Source organism: Trichomycterus rosablanca, chromosome 7 (genome assembly GCF_030014385.1).
Source record: "Trichomycterus rosablanca isolate fTriRos1 chromosome 7, fTriRos1.hap1, whole genome shotgun sequence".
Taxonomy (NCBI): Eukaryota; Metazoa; Chordata; class Actinopteri; order Siluriformes; family Trichomycteridae; genus Trichomycterus; species Trichomycterus rosablanca.
The window spans coordinates 23,198,599-23,221,595 of record NC_085994.1 but is presented as its reverse complement, the minus strand read 5'-3'; the positions used below and the strand labels follow the sequence as shown (position 1 = coordinate 23,221,595).

General features: G+C 41.7%; 1 protein-coding gene across 1 annotated transcript in view; it reads left to right on the top strand.

Moving 5' to 3' along the window:
* Positions 1-22,997, top strand: part of ppih (peptidylprolyl isomerase H (cyclophilin H)) — a 79,421-nt gene that overhangs the window by 40,324 nt on the left and 16,100 nt on the right. Inside the window, exons 4-5 of the mRNA XM_062998536.1 lie at positions 5,339-5,383; positions 12,520-12,562. Coding sequence (XP_062854606.1) covers positions 5,339-5,383; positions 12,520-12,562 — 88 coding nt within the window. The remainder of the gene's footprint in view (positions 1-5,338; positions 5,384-12,519; positions 12,563-22,997) is intronic.

Genomic DNA, 22,997 nt, shown 5'->3' with positions numbered 1-22,997 from the left:
GGTGAGATCTTGCATGGAGCTCCAGAGTGAGGGTGATTGACTGTGATCTTGTATTTCTTCCATTTTCGAATTATCGCACCAACAGTGGTCTCTTTCTCACCAAGCTTCTTGCTGATGGTCTTGTAGCCCATTCCAGCCTTGTGCAGGTCTACAATCTTGTCCCTGACGTCCTTTGATAGCTCTTTGGTCTTGCCCATGGTAGTCGAGAGATTTGAACAAAAGAAACTGATTCTGTGACAGGAGTCTTTTATACAGGGACAGGACTAATTTGTGTGCCTTTTGTGCACATAACCGGTCTGTGGGGGTCAGAATTCTTGCTGGTTGGTAGGGGATCAAATACTTATTTCCCTTAATTAAATACAAATTAATTTATAACTTTTATTTAATGTTTTTTTTTCTGGATTTTTTGATGATATTCTGTCTCTCTCTGTTAAAATAAACCTTCCATAAAAATTATAGACTGTTCAAGTCTTTGTAAGGGGGTAAACTTACAAAATCAGAAATCAGCAGGGGATCAAATACTTATTTTCCTCACTGTATGTATGTATATATATATATACAGTGTATCACAAAAGTGAGTACACCCCTCACATTTCTGCAGATATTTAAGTATATCTTTTCATGGGACAACACTGACAAAATGACACTGACACAATGAAAAGTAGTCTGTGTGCAGCTTATATAACAATGTAAATTTATTCTTCCCTCAAAATAACTCAATATACAGCCATTAATGTCTAAACCACCGGCAACAAAAGTGAGTACACCCCTAAGAGACTACACCCCTAAATGTCCAAATTGAGCACTGCTTGTCATTTTCCCTCCTAAATGTCATGTGATTTGTTAGTGTTACTAGGTCTCAGGTGTGCATAGGGAGCAGGTGTGTTCAATTTAGTAGTACAGCTCTCACACTCTCTCATACTGGTCACTGAAAGTTCCAACATGGCACCTCATGGCAAAGAACTCTCAGAGGATCTTAAAAGACGAATTGTTGCGCTACATGAAGATGGCCAAGGCTACAAGAAGATTGCCAACACCCTGAAACTGAGCTGCAGCACAGTGGCCAAGATCATCCAGCGTTTTAAAAGAGCAGGGTCCACTCAGAACAGACCTCGCGTTGGTCTTCCGAAGAAGCTGAGTGCACGTGCTCAGTGTCACATCCAACTGCTGTCTTTGAAAGATAGGCGCAGGAGTGCTGTCAGCATTGCTGCAGAGATTGAAAAGGTGGGGGGTCAGCCTGTCAGTGCTCAGACCATACGCCGCACACTACATCAAATTGGTCTGCATGGCTGTCACCCCAGAAGGAAGCCTCTTCTGAAGTCTCTACACAAGAAAGCCCGCAAACAGTCTTCAAAACAATGAAGACATGTCAACAAAGGACATGGATTACTGGAACCATGTCCTATGGTCTGATGAGACCAAGATTAATTTGTTTGGTTCAGATGGTCTCAAGCATGTGTGGCGGCAATCAGGTGAGGAGTACAAAGATAAGTGTGTCATGCCTACAGTCAAGCATGGTGGTGGGAATGCCATGGTCTGGGGCTGCATGAGTGCAGCAGGTGTTGGGGAGTTACATTTCATTGAGGGACACATGAACTCCAATATGTATTGTAAAATACTGAAGCAGAGCATGATCCCCTCCCTCCGGAAACTGGGTCGCAGGGCAGTGTTCCAGCATGATAATGACCCCAAACACACCTCTAAGACGACCACTGCTTTATTGAAGAGGCTGAGGGTAAAGGTGATGGACTGGCCAAGCATATTTCCATACCTAAACCCAATAGAACATCTTTGGGGCATCCTCAAGCGGAAGGTGGAGGAGCGCAAAGTCTCGAATATCCGCCAGCTCCGTGATGTCGTCATGGAGGAGTGGAAAAGCATTCCAGTGGCAACCTGTGAAGCTCTGGTAAACTCCATGCCCAGGAGAGTTAAGTATTATATACTGTATTATATATATATACAGTGTATCACAAAAGTGAGTACACCCCTCACATTTCTGCAGATATTTAAGTATATCTTTTCATGGGACAAGACTGACAAAATGACACTTTGACACAATGAAAAGTAGTCTGTGTGCAGCTTATATAACAGTGTAAATTTATTCTTCCCTCAAAATAACTCAATATACAGCCATTAATGTCTAAACCACCGGCAACAAAAGTGAGTACACCCCTTAGTGAAAGTTCCTGAAGTGTCAATATTTTGTGTGGCCACCATTATTTCCCAGAACTGTCTTAACTCTCCTGAGCATGGAGTTTACCAGAGCTTCACAGGTTGCCACTGGAATGCTTTTCCACTCCTCCATGACGACATCACGGAGCTGGCGGATATTCGAGACTTTGCGCTCCTCCACCTTCCGCTTGAGGATGCCCCAAAGATGTTCTATTGGGTTTAGGTCTGGAGACATGCTTGGCCAGTCCATCACCTTTACCCTCAGCCTCTTCAATAAAGCAGTGGTCGTCTTAGAGGTGTGTTTGGGGTCATTATCATGCTGGAACACTGCCCTGCGACCCAGTTTCCGGAGGGAGGGGATCATGCTCTGCTTCAGTATTTCACAGTACATATTGGAGTTCATGTGTCCCTCAATGAAATGTAACTCCCCAACACCTGCTGCACTCATGCAGCCCCAGACCATGGCATTCCCACCACCATGCTTGACTGTAGGCATGACACACTTATCTTTGTACTCCTCACCTGATTGCCGCCACACATGCTTGAGACCATCTGAACCAAACAAATTAATCTTGGTCTCATCAGACCATAGGACATGGTTCCAGTAATCCATGTCCTTTGTTGACATGTCTTCAGCAAACTGTTTGCGGGCTTTCTTGTGTAGAGACTTCAGAAGAGGCTTCCTTCTGGGGTGACAGCCATGCAGACCAATTTGATGTAGTGTGCGGCGTATGGTCTGAGCACTGACAGGCTGACCCCCCACCTTTTCAATCTCTGCAGCAATGCTGACAGCACTCCTGCGCCTATCTTTCAAAGACAGCAGTTGGATGTGACGCTGAGCATGTGCACTCAGCTTCTTTGGACGACCAACGCAAGGTCTATTCTGAGTGGACCCTGCTCTTTTAAAACGCTGGATGATCTTGGCCACTGTGCTGCAGCTCAGTTTCAGGGTGTTGGCAATCTTCTTGTAGCCATGGCCATCTTCATGTAGCGCAACAATTCATCTTTTAAGATCCTCAGAGAGTTCTTTGCCATGAGGTGCCATGTTGGAACTTTCAGTGACCAGTATGAGAGTGTGAGAGAGCTGTACTACTAAATTGAACACACCTGCTCCCTATGCACACCTGAGACCTAGTAACACTAACAAATCACATGACATTTTGGAGGGAAAATGACAAGCAGTGCTCAATTTGGACATTTAGGGGTGTAGTCTCTTAGGGGTGTACTCACTTTTGTTGCCGGTGGTTTAGACATTAATGGCTGTATATTGAGTTATTTTGAGGGAAGAATAAATTTACATTGTTATATAAGCTGCACACAGACTACTTTTCATTGTGTCAAAGTGTCATTTTGTCAGTGTTGTCCCATGAAAAGATATACTTAAATATCTGCAGAAATGTGAGGGGTGTACTCACTTTTGTGATACACTGTATATATATATATATATATATATATATATATATATATATATATATATATATATATATATATATATATATATATATATACACACACTGATCAGCCATAACATTAAAACCACCTTGTTTCTACATTCACTTGTCCATTTTATCAGCTCCACTTACCATATAGGAGCACTTTGAAGTTCTACAATTACTGACTGTAGTCCATCTGTTTCTCGACATACCTTTAAAGCCTGCTGTACCCTGTTCTTCAGTGGTCAGGACCCCCACTTTACCACCACAGAGCAGGTATTATTTGGGTGGTGGATCATTCTCAGCACTGCAGTGACACTAACATAGTGGTAGTGTGTTAGTGTGTGTTGTGATGGTATTAGTGGATCAGACACCGCAATGCTGCTGGAGTTTTTAAATACCGTGTCCACTCACTGTCCACTCCATTAGACACTCTTACCTAGTTGGTCCACCTTGTAGATGTAAAGTCAGAGACGATCGCTCATCTATTGCTGCTGTTTGAGTTGGCCATCTTCTAGACCTTCATCAGTGGTCATAGGATGCCCACGGGGGGCTGTTGGCTGGATATTTTTGGTTGGTGGACAATTCTCAGTCCAGCAGTGACAGTGAGGTGTTTAAAACTAATAATTAAAAACAGGGCTGCTGTGTCTTATCCACTCCAGCACAACACACACTAACACACCACCACCATGTCAGTGTCACTGCAGTGCTGAGAATGATCCACCACCCAAATAATACCTGCTCTGTGGTGGTCCTGACCATTGAAGAACAGCATGAAAGAGGGGTAACAAAGCATGCAGAGAAACAGATGGACTACAGTCAGTAATTGTAGAACTACAAAGTGCTTTTATATGGTAAGTGGAGTTGATAAAATGGACAGTGAGTGTAGAAACAAGGAGGTGGTTTTTATGTTATGTTGTTAAATGCATATATATTTTTTGCATTTTCTTCCAATTTAGTATAATCAATTTGTCTTTCGCTGCTGGGGATCCCCGATTTTTTTGCAGCTGAGGTGGGTATATTGCTCCGACCCGACTCTTTTCCACCCATGCACTCTGCACAGGCGCCTCTATCCGCCAATCAGGGTTCTTACACAGCGTTTTAAGACCCTGCCCATATATTCCGGTCATCCCTCCCTGCACGCACTACTAATTATGACTGCTAGATGGCGGCCAGCCGACCGGTGGCAACGCCGAGTTTCGAATCGAGGAGTTTAGAACCTCGGTGCTGGTGCGCTAGTGGAATATCCCGCTGCGCCATCTGGCGCCGAGGTTAGTAGTTTGTAACCTTACGTTTAATAAGAGTTTAATGATGCAAAAAGATTTTTAAAAGCATATTTATTTTTGTATGTATTGGTATTGGTAATCATCCTGTTGTTTTATTCAGGATCTGTTCATGCTAGAAAATCCAGAATTATTAAAAATTCTTCAACTTTGATCCTAATTACTGAAAATTTAAGTGTGTTTAATAAAGTCTTTGTAATTTATTGTGCATTAGTGTTGTCAAAATGTATTTGTACCCTATTTTAGTATACAGTATGTAATGCTGAAATCTATGTAATTCCAAAGGGTTTGCAAACGTTTTTTGCAGCTGTGTTAACTGTGTTAAATGTGTACAGTATGTGTTAAGAAAGAAAGTGTCCTATGGACCCTGTAACTCCTTCTTCCTTCCCCCCTTCCTATGTTTTTCTTTACGTTTGTTTGCTTATCCAACATGCAAATCGTCCCCTACAGGAAAGATGGTGTTCCTATTGGATTCAAAGGCTGCACATTTCATAGGTGAGAGAATCTATCCCTTTTATTTACATGATGCCTTTAATACCATGAACACTTAGTTAGTCGTAGAAAATGAATACATGCTGCACTAGATGGCCAAAATTATGTGGACACTTGACCATAATCTTGTTGAGCATTCTATTTCAAAACCTTAACACCCTGGTGTTGGACAAGAAAGCCTGGCACGCAATCACTTTTCAGATGTCAAACTTAAAATTATCACGTCTTTATGAACGTACCTTTCCTAATAGACATTGTTTGCTGGAACAGGATGAATGCTGAAAGCATGTAGGTAATGTATAATTAATTGTATACACCTGTTACCTACAGGTGTGGCATTTGAAGACTAAAAACACTGAACAAGAAAGACTTATCCTTTATATACAGTGGGGGAAATAAGTATTTGATCCCCTGCTGATTTTGTAAGTTTACCCCCTTACAAAGACTTGAACAGTCTATAATTTTTATGGAAGGTTTATTTTAACAGAGAGAGACAGAATATCATCAAAAAATCCAGAAAAAAAAACATTAAATAAAAGTTATAAATTAATTTGTATTTAATTAAGGGAAATAAGTATTTGATCCCCTACCAACCAGCAAGAATTCTGACCCCCACAGACCGGTTATGTGCACAAAAGGCACACAAATTAGTCCGGTCCCTGTATAAAAGACTCCTGTCACAGAATCAGTTTCTCCTGTTCAAATCTCTCGACCACCATGGGCAAGACCAAAGAGCTATCAAAGGATGTCAGGGACAAGATTGTAGACCTGCACAAGGCTGGAATGGGCTACAAGACCATCAGCAAGAAGTTTGGTGAGAAAGAGACCACTGTTGGCGCGATAATTCGAAAATGGAAGAAATACAAGATCACAGTCAATCACCCTCGCTCTGGAGCTCCATGCAAGATCTCACCTGGTGGGGTAAGAATGATTCTGAGAAAGGTGAGGTCAGTCCAGAATTACACGGGAGGAGCTTGTCAATGATCTCAAGGGAGCTGGGAGCAGAGAAATGCTGGATATGACCCCAAGAACACCATCCCCACCAGGCATTTCTCTGCCTCCAAACACGGCGAGTGGAGTTGATGCCAAAGAGCTCAATTTTGGTCTCATCTGACCATATCACATTCTCCCAAGCTTTCTCTGAATCATTCAGGTGTTCATTGGCAAACTTCAGACGGGCCTGTACATGAGCCTTCTTGAGCAAAGGGACTTTGCGGGCACTGCAGGATCTCAATCCATTACGGCGAAGTGTGTTACTAATGGTTTTCTTAGTGACTGTGCTCCCAGCTCCCTTGAGATCATTGACAAGCTCCTCCCGTGTAATTCTGGACTGACCTCACCTTTCTCAGAATCATTCTTACCCCACCAGGTGAGATCTTGCATGGAGCTCCAGAGTGAGGGTGATTGACTGTGATCTTGTATTTCTTCCATTTTCGAATTATCGCACCAACAGTGGTCTCTTTCTCACCAAACTTCTTGCTGATGGTCTTGTAGCCCATTCCAGCCTTGTGCAGGTCTACAATCTTGTCCCTGACGTCCTTTGATAGCTCTTTGGTCTTGCCCATGGTGGTCGAGAGATTTGAACAGAAGAAACTGATTCTGTGACAGGAGTCTTTTATACAGGGACCGGACTAATTTGTGTGCCTTTTGTGCACATAACCGGTCTGTGGGGGTCAGAATTCTTGCTGGTTGGTAGGGGATCAAATACTTATTTCCCTTAATTAAATACAAATTAATTTATAACTTTTATTTAATGTTTTTTTTTCTGGATTTTTTGTTGATATTCTGTCTCTCTCTGTTAAAATAAACCTTCCATAAAAACTATAGACTGTTCAAGTCTTTGTAAGGGGGTAAACTTACAAAATCAGCAGGGGATCAAATACTTATTTCCCCCACTGTGTATATATATATATATATATATATATATATATATATATATATATACAGTGTATCACAAAAGTGAGTACACCCCTCACATTTCTGCAGATATTTAAGTATATCTTTTCATGGGACAACACTGACAAAATGACACTTTGACACAATGAAAAGTAGTCTGTGTGCAGCTTATATAACAGTGTAAATTTATTCTTCCCTCAAAATAACTCGATATACAGCCATTAATGTCTAAACCACCGGCAACAAAAGTGAGTACACCCCTAAGAGACTACACCCTTACACACTATTTTCCCTCCAAAATGTCATGTGATTTGTTAGTGTTACTAGGTCTCAGGTGTGCATAGGGAGCAGGTGTGTTCAATTTAGTAGTGCAGCTCTCACACTCTCATACTGGTCACTGAAAGTTCCAACATGGCACCTCATGGCAAAGAACTCTCTGAGGATCTTAAAAGACGAATTGTTGCGCTACATGAAGATGGCCAAGGCTACAAGAAGATTGCCAACACCCTGAAACTGAGCTGCAGCACAGTGGCCAAGATCATCCAGCGTTTTAAAAGAGCAGGGTCCACTCAGAACAGACCTCGCGTCGGTCGTCCAAAGAAGCTGAGTGCACGTGCTCAGCGTCACATCCAACTGCTGTCTTTGAAAGATAGGCGCAGGAGTGCTGTCAGCATTGCTGCAGAGATTGAAAAGGTGGGGGGTCAGCCTGTCAGTGCTCAGACCATACGCCGCACACTACATCAAATTGGTCTGCATGGCTGTCACCCCAGAAGGAAGCCTCCTCTGAAGTCTCTACACAAGAAAGCCCGCAAACAGTTTGCTGAAGACATGTCAACAAAGGACATGGATTACTGGAACCATGTCCTATGGTCTGATGAGACCAAGATTAATTTGTTTGGTTCAGATGGTCTCAAGCATGTGTGGCGGCAATCAGGTGAGGAGTACAAAGATAAGTGTGTCATGCCTACAGTCAAGCATGGTGGTGGGAATGCCATGGTCTGGGGCTGCATGAGTGCAGCAGGTGTTGGGGAGTTACATTTCATTGAGGGACACATGAACTCCAATATGTACTGTGAAATACTGAAGCAGAGCATGATCCCCTCCCTCCGGAAACTGGGTCGCAGGGCAGTGTTCCAGCATGATAATGACCCCAAACACACCTCTAAGACGACCACTGCTTTATTGAAGAGGCTGAGGGTAAAGGTGATGGACTGGCCAAGCATGTCTCCAGACCTAAACCCAATAGAACATCTTTGGGGCATCCTCAAGCGGAAGGTGGAGGAGCGCAAAGTCTTGAATATCCGCCAGCTCCGTGATGTCGTCATGGAGGAGTGGAAAAGCATTCCAGTGGCAACCTGTGACGCTCTGGTAAACTCCATGCCCAGGAGAGTTAAGGCAGTTCTGGGAAATAATGGTGGCCACACAAAATATTGACACTTCAGGAACTTTCACTAAGGGGTGTACTCACTTTTGTTGCCAGTGGTTTAGACATTAATGGCTGTATATTGAGTTATTTTGAGGGAAGAATAAATTTACACTGTTATATAAGCTGCACACAGACTACTTTTCATTATGTCAAAGTGTCATTTTGTCAGTGTTGTCCCATGAAAAGATATACTTAAATATCTGCAGAAATATGAGGGGTGTACTCACTTTTGTGATACACTGTATATACAGTGTATCACAAAAGTGAGTACACCCCTCACATTTCTTCAAATATTTTATTATATCTTTTTATGGGACAACACTATAGAAATAAAACTTGGATATAACTTAGAGTAGTCAGTGTACAACTTGTATAGCAGTGTAGATTTACTGTCTTCTGAAAATAACTCAACACACAGCCAATAATGTCTAAATAGCTGGCAACATAAGTGAGTACACCCCACAGTGAACATGTCCAAATTGTGCCCAAAGTGTCAATATTTTGTGTGACCACCATTATTATCCAGCACTGCCTTAACCCTCCTGGGCATGGAATTCACCAGAGCTGCACAGGTTGCTACTGGAATCCTCTTCCACTCCTCCATGATGACATCACGGAGCTGGTGGATGTTAGACACCTTGAACTCCTCCACCTTCCACTTGAGGATGCGCCACAGGTGCTCAATTGGGTTTAGTCCATCACCTTTACCTTCAGCTTCCTCAGCAAGGCAGTTGTCATCTTGGAGGTTGAGCAGTTTTCGAAGGGAGGGGATCATGCTCTGTTTCAGAATGTCACAGTACATGTTGGAATTCATGTTTCCCTCAATGAACTGCAGCTCCCCAGTGCCAGCAACACTCATGCAGCCCAAGACCATGATGCTACCACCACCATGCTTGACTGTAGGCAAAATACAGTTGTCTTGGTACTTCTCACCAGGGCGCCGCCACACATGCTGGACACCATCTGAGCCAAACAAGTTTATCTTGGTCTCGTCAGACCACGGGGCATTCCAGTAATCCATGTTCTTGGACTGCTTGTCTTCAGCAAACTGTTTGCGGGCTTTCTTGTGCGTCAGCTTCCTTCTGGGATGACGACCATGCAGACCGAGTTGATGCAGTGTGCGGTGTATGGTCTGAGCACTGACAGGCTGACCTCCCACGTCTTCAACCTCTGCAGCAATGCTGGCAGCACTCATGTGTCTATTTTTTAAAGCCAACCTCTTGATATGACGCCGAACACGTGGACTCAACTTCTTTGGTCGACCCTGGCGAAGCCTGTTCCGAGTGGAAGCTGTCCTGGAAAACCGCTGTATGACCTTGGCCACCATGCTGTAGCTCAGTTTCAGGGTGTTAGCAATCTTCTTATAGCCCAGGCCATCTTTGTGGAGAGCAACAATTCTATTTCTCACATCCTCAGAGAGTTCTTTGCCATGAGGTGCCATGTTGAATATCCAGTGGCCAGTATGAGAGAATTGTACCCAAAACACCAAATTTAACAGCCCTGCTCCCCATTTACACCTGGGACCTTGACACATGACACCAGGGAGGGACAACAACACATTTGGGCACAATTTGGACATGTTCACTGTGGGGTGTACTCACTTATGTTGCCAGCTATTTAGACATTAATGGCTGTGTGTTGAGTTATTTTCAGAAGACAGTAAATCTACACTGCTATACAAGCTGTACACTGACTACTCTAAGTTATATCCAAGTTTCATGTCTATAGTGTTGTCCCATGAAAAGATATAATGAAATATTTGCAGAAATGTGAGGGGTGTACTCACTTTTGTGATACACTGTATATATACAGTATATTATTTTAAATCCCTGAGTATCTGCTAAATGCTGTAAATGTAATGTTACGCCTCATAAACATTTCTTTTAATAATCTGTCCTTATCCCTGTTGTACATAGACGAGTTTTTAATTCATGCCAATGTAGCAATGTGTAAAGAAAGTTACAATTACCAGGAATGAAAAGAAGAATGAAAATATGGGTTTTAACTAGAGTGTGTGGGAATTTGTGCCTATTTGGTCCTAAAAGCATTTGTGAGATGAGACACTGATGTTAAATGGTCTGGCCCATGAATGACATTTCAGCTCATCCCAAAGGCGTTTAATGAGGTTAGGGTCACGGCTACATGCTGTCGCTGGCGTTCCTCCACTGTAAAATTATTAAACCATGTCTTTGTGGACCTTCCTTTGTGCACCGGAACAATCATGGTGTAACAGGAAATGACCTTTCCTAAACTTTTGGCAAAAAGTTAGAAGTTTAGAGTTTATACATCTGTTAGTAGTGAGTGAATTATTTTATTATTATTATTCTGTATATATATATATAACTTTTTGGAATGATATATATAATATAAATATATATATATGGGTCATTCCATCAATTCGGTGTCTTTTGTGTCCCCAGTACTGATCATTGTATTTACTAAATAAAATTTTAAACAATACAATTTCTAAACATCTTACTGAAATAATTAACACTTTCAAATACTAAACACAATGTTTTCTAAACCCCCCCCAAGAAAAATTACTGTATACTTACTGTTTTTATCTCTTAGATACCAGAGGTTTTCCCATTGATTTAGTGATGGACATATGAGATTTAATCATGAAAATATCGTCCGCTCAGGTGGCGCAGCGGTAAAGTACGCTAGCTCACCAGAGTTGGGGTTTCGAAAACATTGTATCGAATCTCAGCTCTGCCTTTCCGACTAGGTTGGGCGGCTGCATGAACCTCGATTGGCTGTTGTTCAGGGTTAGAGGGTTAGAAAGTCGGATCATAGATCCTCATAACTGGTGCGACTGCGGCCCCCGCTGGCTGACTGATGGCGCCTGCACAGGGCTGAGGAATAATGCTGATGGGGTGTGGCCCTCGTGCAGGTGAAAAATGCACTATCTGTACTGACTGTTAAGAGGCGTCTTCAGTCAGCGGTGAAGGGTTGAATCAGTATAGAGGACGCAATCAGGGTAATTGGACACAACGTGACTGGGGGATAATAACTAGGGAAAAAAGAGGGGCTTTGCTTAAGTCCCTCTAAACCTTGGATTTTTTTTCCTTATGAGTCTTATTTTATTGCTGATTATAAGGGTTTTTTCACATGTCCCTCAAGTTGCTGTCCACCCTGTCATTTCTTACTACTGTCTCTTAAAATGAAGAGCTGTTTTACATACTGACATCATTTCCTGGCGTTCACATGATCTTTTTGGAGAGAAAACAACTGTGGAAGATGAGTGGCTTATTAAACTCCTCATTTTAATGTTGTTTTTTCCACATTTTATCCTAAAAATCTTGTATGGTCAACCATAACATGTCCACCCTGTTACGGGATATATGAGAAAAAGCAATACGATTTGATCATTTTAAAAATGATCACACTAATAAGCAGATAATTCTTTGTCTGAATTCACTGTTATGCTAGCATGGTTTTGCTCACTTGCTAGCTAATGACTAATTTTATGTCAGAATATCCACCCTGTTATATGGTCCACCCTGTTACAACCTAATATGTAACAGGCTGGAGGTTCATGTGTAATTTAGCTTGACCAATATTTGGAAAAGTATAACATGTCCTTTTTTATAATAAAACATGAAAAACAAATTAAAACAGTGTTTAATTTTCAAAAAGGTTTAAGGTCCAAAAGGCACCCAATCCCAGGAATGACCCATATATATAGTGTTTAAAATAATTAAAAGTATATATTGTCTTAAAATTATTAATTGTTTTTGCTTGTAGAATGTTTTGGGTGCAAAAAGTCAAAAATAGATACTTGTTCTATAATTTAATGTAACGTCTTTCTTTTCAGAGTAATCAAAGACTTCATGATTCAAGGAGGCGACTTTGTGAATGTAAGTTTTGTCTTGTGTTTTTTTAAGAAGGCTGGGTTGTTTGTTTTAAATAAGCCAAGGACTTAGTTGTAAAAATAACAATAAAATAAGATATTTGCTATGGTGTTAGAGCAAGCATTAAAGTGTATTATGCTTTTCAAATCTTTGTCACATTCCAAACTTATTTATTAACAAAGGTTAAAAAGTTTTTAGATTAGTTTTAGTATATTTAGACTGAAGTAAGATTGTCTGGCTAGAGCTGAAGGTACACTATGAATTAAGAAAAGAAGAAGCAATCTTGTTTAAAAAAAAAAAATATATATATATATCAGGTATATATCAGAGCAGGTATTATTTGGGTGGTGGATCATTCTCAGCACTGCAGTGACACTGACATGGTGGTGGTGTATTAGTGTGTGTTGTGCTGTTATGAGTGGATCAGACACAGCAGCGCTGCTGGAGTTTTTAAATACTGTGTCCACTCACTGTCCACTCTATTAGACACTCCTACCTGGTTGGTTCACCTTGTAGATGTAAAGTCAGAGACGATCGCTCATCTATTGCTGCTGTTTGAGTTGGTCATCTTTTAGACCTTCATCAGTGGTCACAGGACGCTGCCCACGGGCGCTGTTGGCTGGATATTTTTGGTTGGTGGACTATTCTCAGTCCAGCAGTGACAGTGAGGTGTTTAATAACTCCATCAGCACTGCTGTGTCTGAGCCACTCATACCAGCACAACACACACTAACACACCACCATGGTCAGTGTCACTACAGTGCTGAGAATCGTCCACCACCTAAATAATACCTACTCTGTGGTGGTCATGTGGGGGTCCTGACCATTGAAAAACAGCATGAAAGGGGGCTAAGAAAGTATGCAGAGAAACAGATGAACTAAGTCAGTAATTGTAGAACTACAAAGTGCTTCTATATGGTAAGTGGAGCTGATAAAATGGACAATGTGTGTAGAAACAAGGAGGTGGTTTTAATGTTATGGCTGATCAGTATATATATTTATTTAAAACATTTGTGATAAATTATTATTAATGGTTAAAGTTAATAAAAAAAGGATTAAAAATCTATAAAAATGACACAACTCGCGAAAAAAAAAAAAAAAAAAAAAAATTATATACCTGGGATTAACAAATTTCTGCATCAGAGCGACATCTATGAATATACCGTTTAAGTTTGCCGTTATTTCAACTGAACCTCATAAATGCTCTTTTCCCACAGACATAATCTAAAAATTGCAAAGCTACCTAGAAAAGTAGAAGCTGTTATAGTTGTATGTTGGGGTGGGGGTGTAAATCCATACTTATACCCAAGTTTTTGCAATGGGATGTCCGACAAGCTCATATGGTGCTCACATACATTTAGTCATATAGTAACTTTAAACATAACCATCTCTAATGTATTAAATCAGGCCAAACAAGTGAAAATGCTTGCAAAATAATTATTGTTAACTTCTTGTTAACTTAAGCATTATCATTCTTAAAAACTGAACTCTTAAATGAGGAACACCAAAGAGTCATAACAAAGAGAAGTCTGATGTTTAAACAAGAGTTTATGAAACAATGCAGAGCTTATATAAAGGCTCGTATTTGCACAGTGTGTGAAGGACGATAAAAAGGTTTAATGTAGTATACATCTGGTTTGGTCTTGTGTGGATTTCCAGTTCAGTGAAAAATAAAAGATCCTAATAGTATATTCTTCTTTTTATGTAAATATCAATTTTACATATTAAACATATTACATATGAAAGGAAAATGTTATAGGAAATAATACAATAAAATTAAGTAGTACCATTGTGATGTATGGAGAGTTTAGCAGAAGCAGTAGCAGTATGTGTATGTGCTTTTTTTTTGTTATAACGAACCTGCTCTGTTACAAGAAATATTTACTGGTATAAGGAAATGTAAATTCAGATTTACAGCTGAGAAAAATAAATCACCAAAAGACAAATATACATTTTATAATTAAATATCACTAAATGTAGGGGCATCACAGTGGCTAAGTAGGTAGCACTGTCGCCTCACAGCAAAAAGGTCCTGGGTTTGATTCCCAGGTGGGATCGACGGGTCCTTTCTGTGAGGAGTTTGCGTGTTCTCCCCATGTCCGCGTGGGTTTCCTCTGGTGCTCCAGTTTCCTCACACAGTCCAAAGACATGTAAGTGAAGTGAATTGGAGATACAAAATTGGCCATGACTGTGTTCAATATAACCCTGTGAACTGATGAATCTTGTATAATGAGTAACTACCGTTTGTCATGAATGTAACCAAAGTGTAAAACGTGATGTTAAAATCCTAATAAACAAACAAACATCACTAAATGTAAAACCAACTTCTTATCCATTAAGGTTTTTACACATCAAATGGCGAAAAGTAATGGTACACCTGACCATGAGCTTGCTGGACATCCCATTTCAATGAATAAATGTGAGAATTGATGACTTATAAATTGTCACAGGTAGACATGCAGGATCGCAGGTTCGACTTGCATTATTGTACGTTGCTTTCACTCCTAACCTGTGTACGTACCAGGTTATAATTACCACTAATGTCATGCCTTTGAGTTATTTACACAGTACGACTTGACTCTACAATTTTCAACATTTGTTACTTAAGTGGCACTTAAGTTAGCAGGACAGCTATCTAACAGTAAATATACAAAAAAGAGTAATAGTAAATATACAACAGAAATATACAGCAGGTTTATTTCTTTTATTGTAAAAAAACAAACAAACCCATAAGCATATAAGCAAAATGTGGCAAGTCAAGTAAAGAACACACAAAGATTCAGTTAATGAATTATACACATAGCAGGGTTACACAAAACTGGTACAAGAAGTTTAGATGCCTGCAGAGTTGATGACTTTATCACTTAAACAGACCAGGACTAGGTAATACTAAGTTTACTAAGAGTGCATGTCAATCAAACTGTGCTGGATTCTGGCTCATCAGGAACAAGAATGTGCAATCTTTGGTATAAAGATTTCTGGATATTAAGATATTAGATGAACCAGAGGCATTTATAATATAATGTAATACATATATTTGAGTCATTATTCAGAGTTGCCAATGTGTCTCTCAACACACTACTGATCTTGAGTGACTCAGCATTTTATATGTTAATAAAATTTTGTCACAGCAACACAAAAATTGATAGGGAACCTCGTTTTTTTGGACCAGAATTATTTTAACACTACGCATTTGGTGACGAGTTTAGTGGTTACACCAATGAATTACAACCAAAAATATCCAGCCAACAGCGCCCCATAGGCAGCGTCCTGTGACCACTAATGAAGGTCTAGAAGATGACCAACTCAAACGGCAGCAATAGATGAGTGATCGTCTCTGACTTTACATCTACAAGGTGGACCAACTAGGTAGGAGTGTCTAATAGAGTGGACAGTGAGTGGACACAGTATTTAAAAACTCCAGCAGCGCTTCTGTGTCTTCTCCATTCATACCAGCACAACACACACTAACACACAACCACAATGTTATTGTCACTGCAGTGCTGAGAATGATCCACCACCTAAATAATACCTGCTCTGTGGTGGTCCTGTGTGGGTCCTGACCATTGAAGAACAGGGTAAAAGCAGGCTAAAAAAGTATGTAGAGAAAAAGATGGACTACAGTCAGTAATTGTAGAACTACAAAGTGCTTCTATATGGTAAATGGAGCTTAAAATGGACAGTAAGTGTAGAAACAAGGAGGTGGCCATAATGTTATGTCTGATCAGTGTATCTCATAGCTATCATTAGCCATAGCATATTATGCTTGTTTTTTGGGTGTCAACCTAGTATTGTCAACTAGGTGTGGGTGTGATGGGTGTGTTATGATTGAATGTGGAATGTGCTTTGTAATGTGTTTTTCAGTATGTAACGTAGGGGTGGGCGATATGGCCCTAAAATAATATCACGATATTTCAGGTTATTTTTGCGATAACGATATTTTTGGCGATATAACAAAACACTGAAAAATATTTTTTTTATTTCGAGAAAACACTATTGCAAAAAAAATAATGTTCAGGTTTTATTTAGAATTAATATAAGTTAACACTTCGTAAAACAATGTAGGAAGTATGTAAGAATTACACACACTTTTCTTTATTTTGTCTTTCCAGTAAAAATAATGTAACATAATGTAATGGCGAAGTCAGACAATTTCCATAGGGGTGGCCAGACTGAGACCATTGCTCACACAGGGGTCGCACATAAACATACCTTTTCTTTTATGTGGTCACTCATTTATTTAGTGAGTGCCATGTAGAATTACATCATGAAGACCCGCATACTAATAATAAGCTTTTTTTTCTCTTTCTATTTTCCCTGACAAGTAAAAAAACAAAAATGAATAAATTATATATATATATATATATATATATATATATATATATATATATATATATATATATATATATATATATATATATATATATATATATATACAGTGTATCACAAAAGTGAGTACACCCCTCACATTTCTGCAGATATTTAAGTATATCTTTTCATGGGACAACACTGACAAAATGACACTTTGACACAATGAAAAGTAGTCTGTGTGCAGCTTATATAACAGTGTAAATTTATTCTTCCCTCAAAATAACTCAATATACAGCCATTAATGTCTAAACCACCGGCAACAAAAGTGAGTACACCCCTAAGAGACTACACCCCTAAATGTCCAAATTGAGCACTGCTTGTCATTTTCCCTCCAAAATGTCATGTGATTTGTTAGTGTTACTAGGTCTCAGGTGTGCATAGGGAGCAGGTGTGTTCAATTTAGTAGTACAGCTCTCACACTCTCTCATACTGGTCACTGAAAGTTCCAACATGGCACCTCATGGCAAAGAACTCTCTGAGGATCTTAAAAGACGAATTGTTGCGCTACATGAAGATGGCCAAGGCTACAAGAAGATTGCCAACACTCTGAAACTGAGCTGCAGCACAGTGGCCAAGATCATCCAGCGTTTTAAAAGAGCAGGGTCCACTCAGAACAGACCTCGCGTTGGTCGTCCAAAGAAGCTGAGTGCACGTGCTCAGTGTCACATCCAACTGCTGTCTTTGAAAGATAGGCGCAGGAGTGCTGTCAGCATTGCTGCAGAGATTGAAAAGGTGGGGGGTCAGCCTGTCAGTGCTCAGACCATACGCCGCACACTACATCAAATTGGTCTGCATGGCTGTCACCCCAGAAGGAAGCCTCTTCTGAAGTCTCTACACAAGAAAGCCCGCAAACAGTTTGCTGAAGACATGTCAACAAAGGACATGGATTACTGGAACCATGTCCTATGGTCTGATGAGACCAAGATTAATTTGTTTGGTTCAGATGGTCTCAAGCATGTGTGGCGGCAATCAGGTGAGGAGTACAAAGATAAGTGTGTCATGCCTACAGTCAAGCATGGTGGTGGGAATGCCATGGTCTGGGGCTGCATGAGTGCAGCAGGTGTTGGGGAGTTACATTTCATTGAGGGACACATGAACTCCAATATGTACTGTGAAATACTGAAGCAGAGCATGATCCCCTCCCTCCGGAAACTGGGTCGCAGGGCAGTGTTCCAGCATGATAATGACCCCAAACACACCTCTAAGACGACCACTGCTTTATTGAAGAGGCTGAGGGTAAAGGTGATGGACTGGCGAAGCATGTCTCCAAACCTAAACCCAATTGAACATCTTTGGGGCATCCTCAAGCGGAAGGTGGAGGAGCGCAAAGTCTCGAATATCCGCCAGCTCCGTGATGTCGTCATGGAGGAGTGGAAAAGCATTCCAGTGGCAACCTGTGAAGCTCTGGTAAACTCCATGCCCAGGAGAGTTAAGGCAGTTCTGGGAAATAATGGTGGCCACACAAAATATTGACACTTCAGGAACTTTCACTAAGGAGTGTACTCACTTTTGTTGCCGGTGGTTTAGACATTAATGGCTGTATATTGAGTTATTTTGAGGGAAGAATACATTTACACTGTTATATAAGCTGCACACAGACTACTTTTCATTGTGTTAAAGTGTCATTTTGTCAGTGTTGTCCCATGAAAAGATATACTTAAATATCTGCAGAAATGTGAGGGGTGTACTCACTTTTGTGATACACTGTATATACAGGGGTTGGACAATGAAACTGAAACACCTGGTTTTAGACCACAATAATTTATTAGTATGGTGTAGGGCCTCCTTTTGCGGCCAATACAGCGTCAATTCGTCTTGGAAATGACATATACAAGTCCTGCACAGTGGTCAGAGGGATTTTAAGCCATTCTTCTTGCAGGATAGTGGCCAGGTCACTACGTGATGCTGGTGGAGGAAAACGTTTCCTGACTCGCTTCTCCAAAACACCCCAAAGTGGCTCAATAATATTTAGATCTGGTGACTGTGCAGGCCATGGGAGATGTTCAACTTCACTTTCATGTTCATCAAACCAATCTTTCACCAGTCTTGCTGTGTGTATTGGTGCATTGTCATCCTGATACACGGCACCGCCCACAGGATACAATGTTTGAACCATTGGATGCACATGGTCCTCCAGAATGGTTCGGTAGTCCTTGGCAGTGACGCGCCCATCTAGCACAAGTATTGGGCCAAGGGAATGCCATGATATGGCAGCCCAAACCATCACTGATCCACCCCCATGCTTCACTCTGGGCATGCAACAGTCTGGGTGGTACGCTTCTTTGGGGCTTCTCCACACCGTAACTCTCCCGGATGTGGGGAAAACAGTAAAGGTGGACTCATCAGAGAACAATACATGTTTCACATTGTCCACAGCCCAAGATTTGCGCTCCTTGCACCATTGAAACCGACGTTTGGCATTGGCACGAGTGACCAAAGGTTTGGCTATAGCAGCCCGGCCGTGTATATTGACCCTGTGGAGCTCCCGACGGACAGTTCTGGTGGAAACAGGAGAGTTGAGGTGCACATTTAATTCTGCCGTGATTTGGGCAGCCGTGGTTTTATGTTTTTTGGATACAATCCGGGTTAGCACCCGAACATCCCTTTCAGACAGCTTCCTCTTGCGTCCACAGTTAATCCTGTTGGATGTGGTTTGTCCTTCTTGGTGGTATGCTGACATTACCCTGGATACCGTGGCTCTTGATACATCACAAAGACTTGCTGTCTTGGTCACAGATGCGCCAGCAAGACAGGTGTTTCAGTTTCATTGTCCAACCCCTGTATATATATATATACAGTGTATCACAAAAGTGAGTACACCCCTCACATTTCTGCAAATATTTTATTATATCTTTTCATGGGACAACACTATAGAAATTAAACTTGGATATAACTTAGAGTAGTCAGTGTACAGCTTGTATAGCAGTGTAGATTTACTGTCTTCTGAAAATAACTCAACACACAGCCATTAATGTCTAAATGGCTGGCAACATAAGTGAGTACACCCCACAGCGAACATGTCCAAATTGTGCCCAAATGTGTCGTTATCCCTCCCTGGTGTCATGTGTCAAGGTCCCAGGTGTAAATGGGGAGCAGGGCTGTTAAATTTGGTGTTTTGGGTACAATTCTCTCATACTGGCCACTGGATATTCAACATGGCACCTCATGGCAAAGAACTCTCTGAGGATGTGAGAAATAGAATTGTTGCTCTCCACAAAGATGGCCTGGGCTATAAGAAGATTGCTAACACCCTGAAACTGAGCTACAGCATGGTGGCCAAGGTCATGCAGCGGTTTTCCAGGACAGGTTCCACTCGGAACAGGCTTCGCCAGGGTCGACCAAAGAAGTTGAGTCCACGTGTTCGGCGTCATATCCAGAGGTTGGCTTTTAAAAATAGACACATGAGTGCTGCCAGCATTGCTGCAGAGGTTGAAGACGTGGGAGGTCAGCCTGACAGTGCTCAGACCATACGCCGCACACTGCATCAACTCGGTCTGCATGGTTGTCATCCCAGAAGGAAGCTGACGCACAAGAAAGCCTGCAAACAGTTTGCTGAAGACAAGCAGTCCAAGAACATGGATTACTGGAATTCCCTGTGGTCTGACGAGACCAAGATAAACTTGTTTGGCTCAGATGGTGTCCAGCATGTGTGGCGGCGCCCTGGTGAGAAGTACCAAGACAACTGTATCTTGCCTACAGTCAAGCATGGTGGTGGTAGCATCATGGTCTTGGGCTGCCTGAGTGTTTCCGGCACTGGGGAGCTGCAGTTCATTGAGGGAAACATGAATTCCAACATGTACTGTGACATTCTGAAACAGAGCATGATCCCCTCCCTTCGAAAACTGGGCCTCATGGCAGTTTTCCAACAGGATAACGACCCCAAACACAACCTCCAAGATGACAACTGCCTTGCTGAGGAAGCTGAAGGTAAAGGTGATGGACTAAACCCAATTGAGCACCTGTGGCGCATCCTCAAGTGGAAGGTGGAGGAGTTCAAGGTGTCTAACATCCACCAGCTCCGTGATGTCATCATGGAGGAGTGGAAGAGGATTCCAGTAGCAACCTGTGCAGCTCTGGTGAATTCCATGCCCAGGAGGGTTAAGGCAGTGCTGGATAATAATGGTGGTCACACAAAATATTGACACTTTGGGCACAATTTGGACATGTTCACTGTGGGGTGTACTCACTTATGTTGCCAGCCATTTAGACATTAATGGCTGTGTGTTGAGTTATTTTCAGAAGACATTAAATCTACACTGCTATACAAGTTGTACACTGACTACTCTAAGTTATATCCAAGTTTTATTTCTATAGTGTTGTCCCATGAAAAGATATAATAAAATATTTGCAGAAATGTGAGGGGTGTACTCACTTTTGTGATACACTGTATATATACAGTATATATACAGGGTTGGACAATGAAACTGAAACACCTGTCATTTTAGTGTGGGAGGTTTCATGGCTAAATTGGACCAGTCTGGTGGCCAATCTTCATTAATTGCACATTGCACCAGTAAGAGCAGAGTGTGAAGGTTCAATTAGCAGGGTAAGAGCACAGTTTTGCTCAAAATATTGCAATGCACACAACATTATGGGTGACATACCAGAGTTCAAAAGAGGACAAATTGTTGGTGCACGTCTTGCTGGCGCATCTGTGACCAAGACAGCAAGTCTTTGTGATGTATCAAGAGCCATAGTATCAATGGTGCAAGGAGCGCAAATCTTGGGCTGTGGACAATGTGAAACATGTATTGTTCTCTGATGAGTCCACCTTTACTGTTTTCCCCACATCCGGGAGAGTTACGGTGTGGAGAAGCCCCAAGGAAGCGTACCACCCAGACTGTTGCATGCCCAGAGTGAAGCATGGGGGTGGATCAGTGATGGTTTGGGCTGCCATATCATGGCATTCCCTTGGCCCAATACTTGTGCTAGATGGGCGCGTCACTGCCAAGGACTACCGAACCATTCTGGAGGACCATGTGCATCCAATGGTTCAAACATTGTATCCTGAAGGCGGTGCCGTGTATCAGGATGACAATGCACCAATACACACAGCAAGACTGGTGAAAGATTGGTTTGATGAACATGAAAGTGAAGTTGAACATCTCCCATGGCCTGCACAGTCACCAGATCTAAATATTATTGAGCCACTTTGGGGTGTTTTGGAGAAGCGAGTCAGGAAACGTTTTCCTCCACCAGCATCACGTAGTGACCTGGCCACTATCCTGCAAGAAGAATGGCTTAAAATCCCTCTGACCACTGTGCAGGACTTGTATATGTCATTTCCAAGACGAATTGATGCTGTATTGGCCGCAAAAGGAGGCCCTACACCATACTAATAAATTATTGTGGTCTAAAACCAGGTGTTTCAGTTTCATTGACAATGAAACTGAAACACCTGTCATTTTAGTGTGGGAGGTTTCATGGCTAAATTGGACCAGTCTGGTGGCCAATCTTCATTAATTGCACATTGCACCAGTAAGAGCAGAGTGTGAAGGTTCAATTAGCAGGGTAAGAGCACAGTTTTGCTCAAAATATTGCAATGCACACAACATTATGGGTGACATACCAGAGTTCAAAAGAGGACAAATTGTTGGTGCACGTCTTGCTGGCGCATCTGTGACCAAGACAGCAAGTCTTTGTGATGTATCAAGAGCCACGGTATCCAGGGTAATGTCAGCATACCACCAAGAAGGACAAACCACATCCAACAGGATTAACTGTGGACGCAAGAGGAAGCTGTCTGAAAGGGATGTTCGGGTGCTAACCCGGATTGTATCCAAAAAACATAAAACCACGGCTGCCCAAATCACGGCTGCCCAAATCACGGCAGAATTAAATGTGCACCTCAACTCTCCTGTTTCCACCAGAACTGTCCGTCGGGAGCTCCACAGGGTCAATATACACGGCCGGGCTGCTATAGCCAAACCTTTGGTCACTCGTGCCAATGCCAAACGTCGGTTTCAATGGTGCAAGGAGTGCAAATCTTGGGCTGTGGACAATGTGAAACATGTATTGTTCTCTGATGAGTCCACCTTTACTGTTTTCCCCACATCCGGGAGAGTTACGG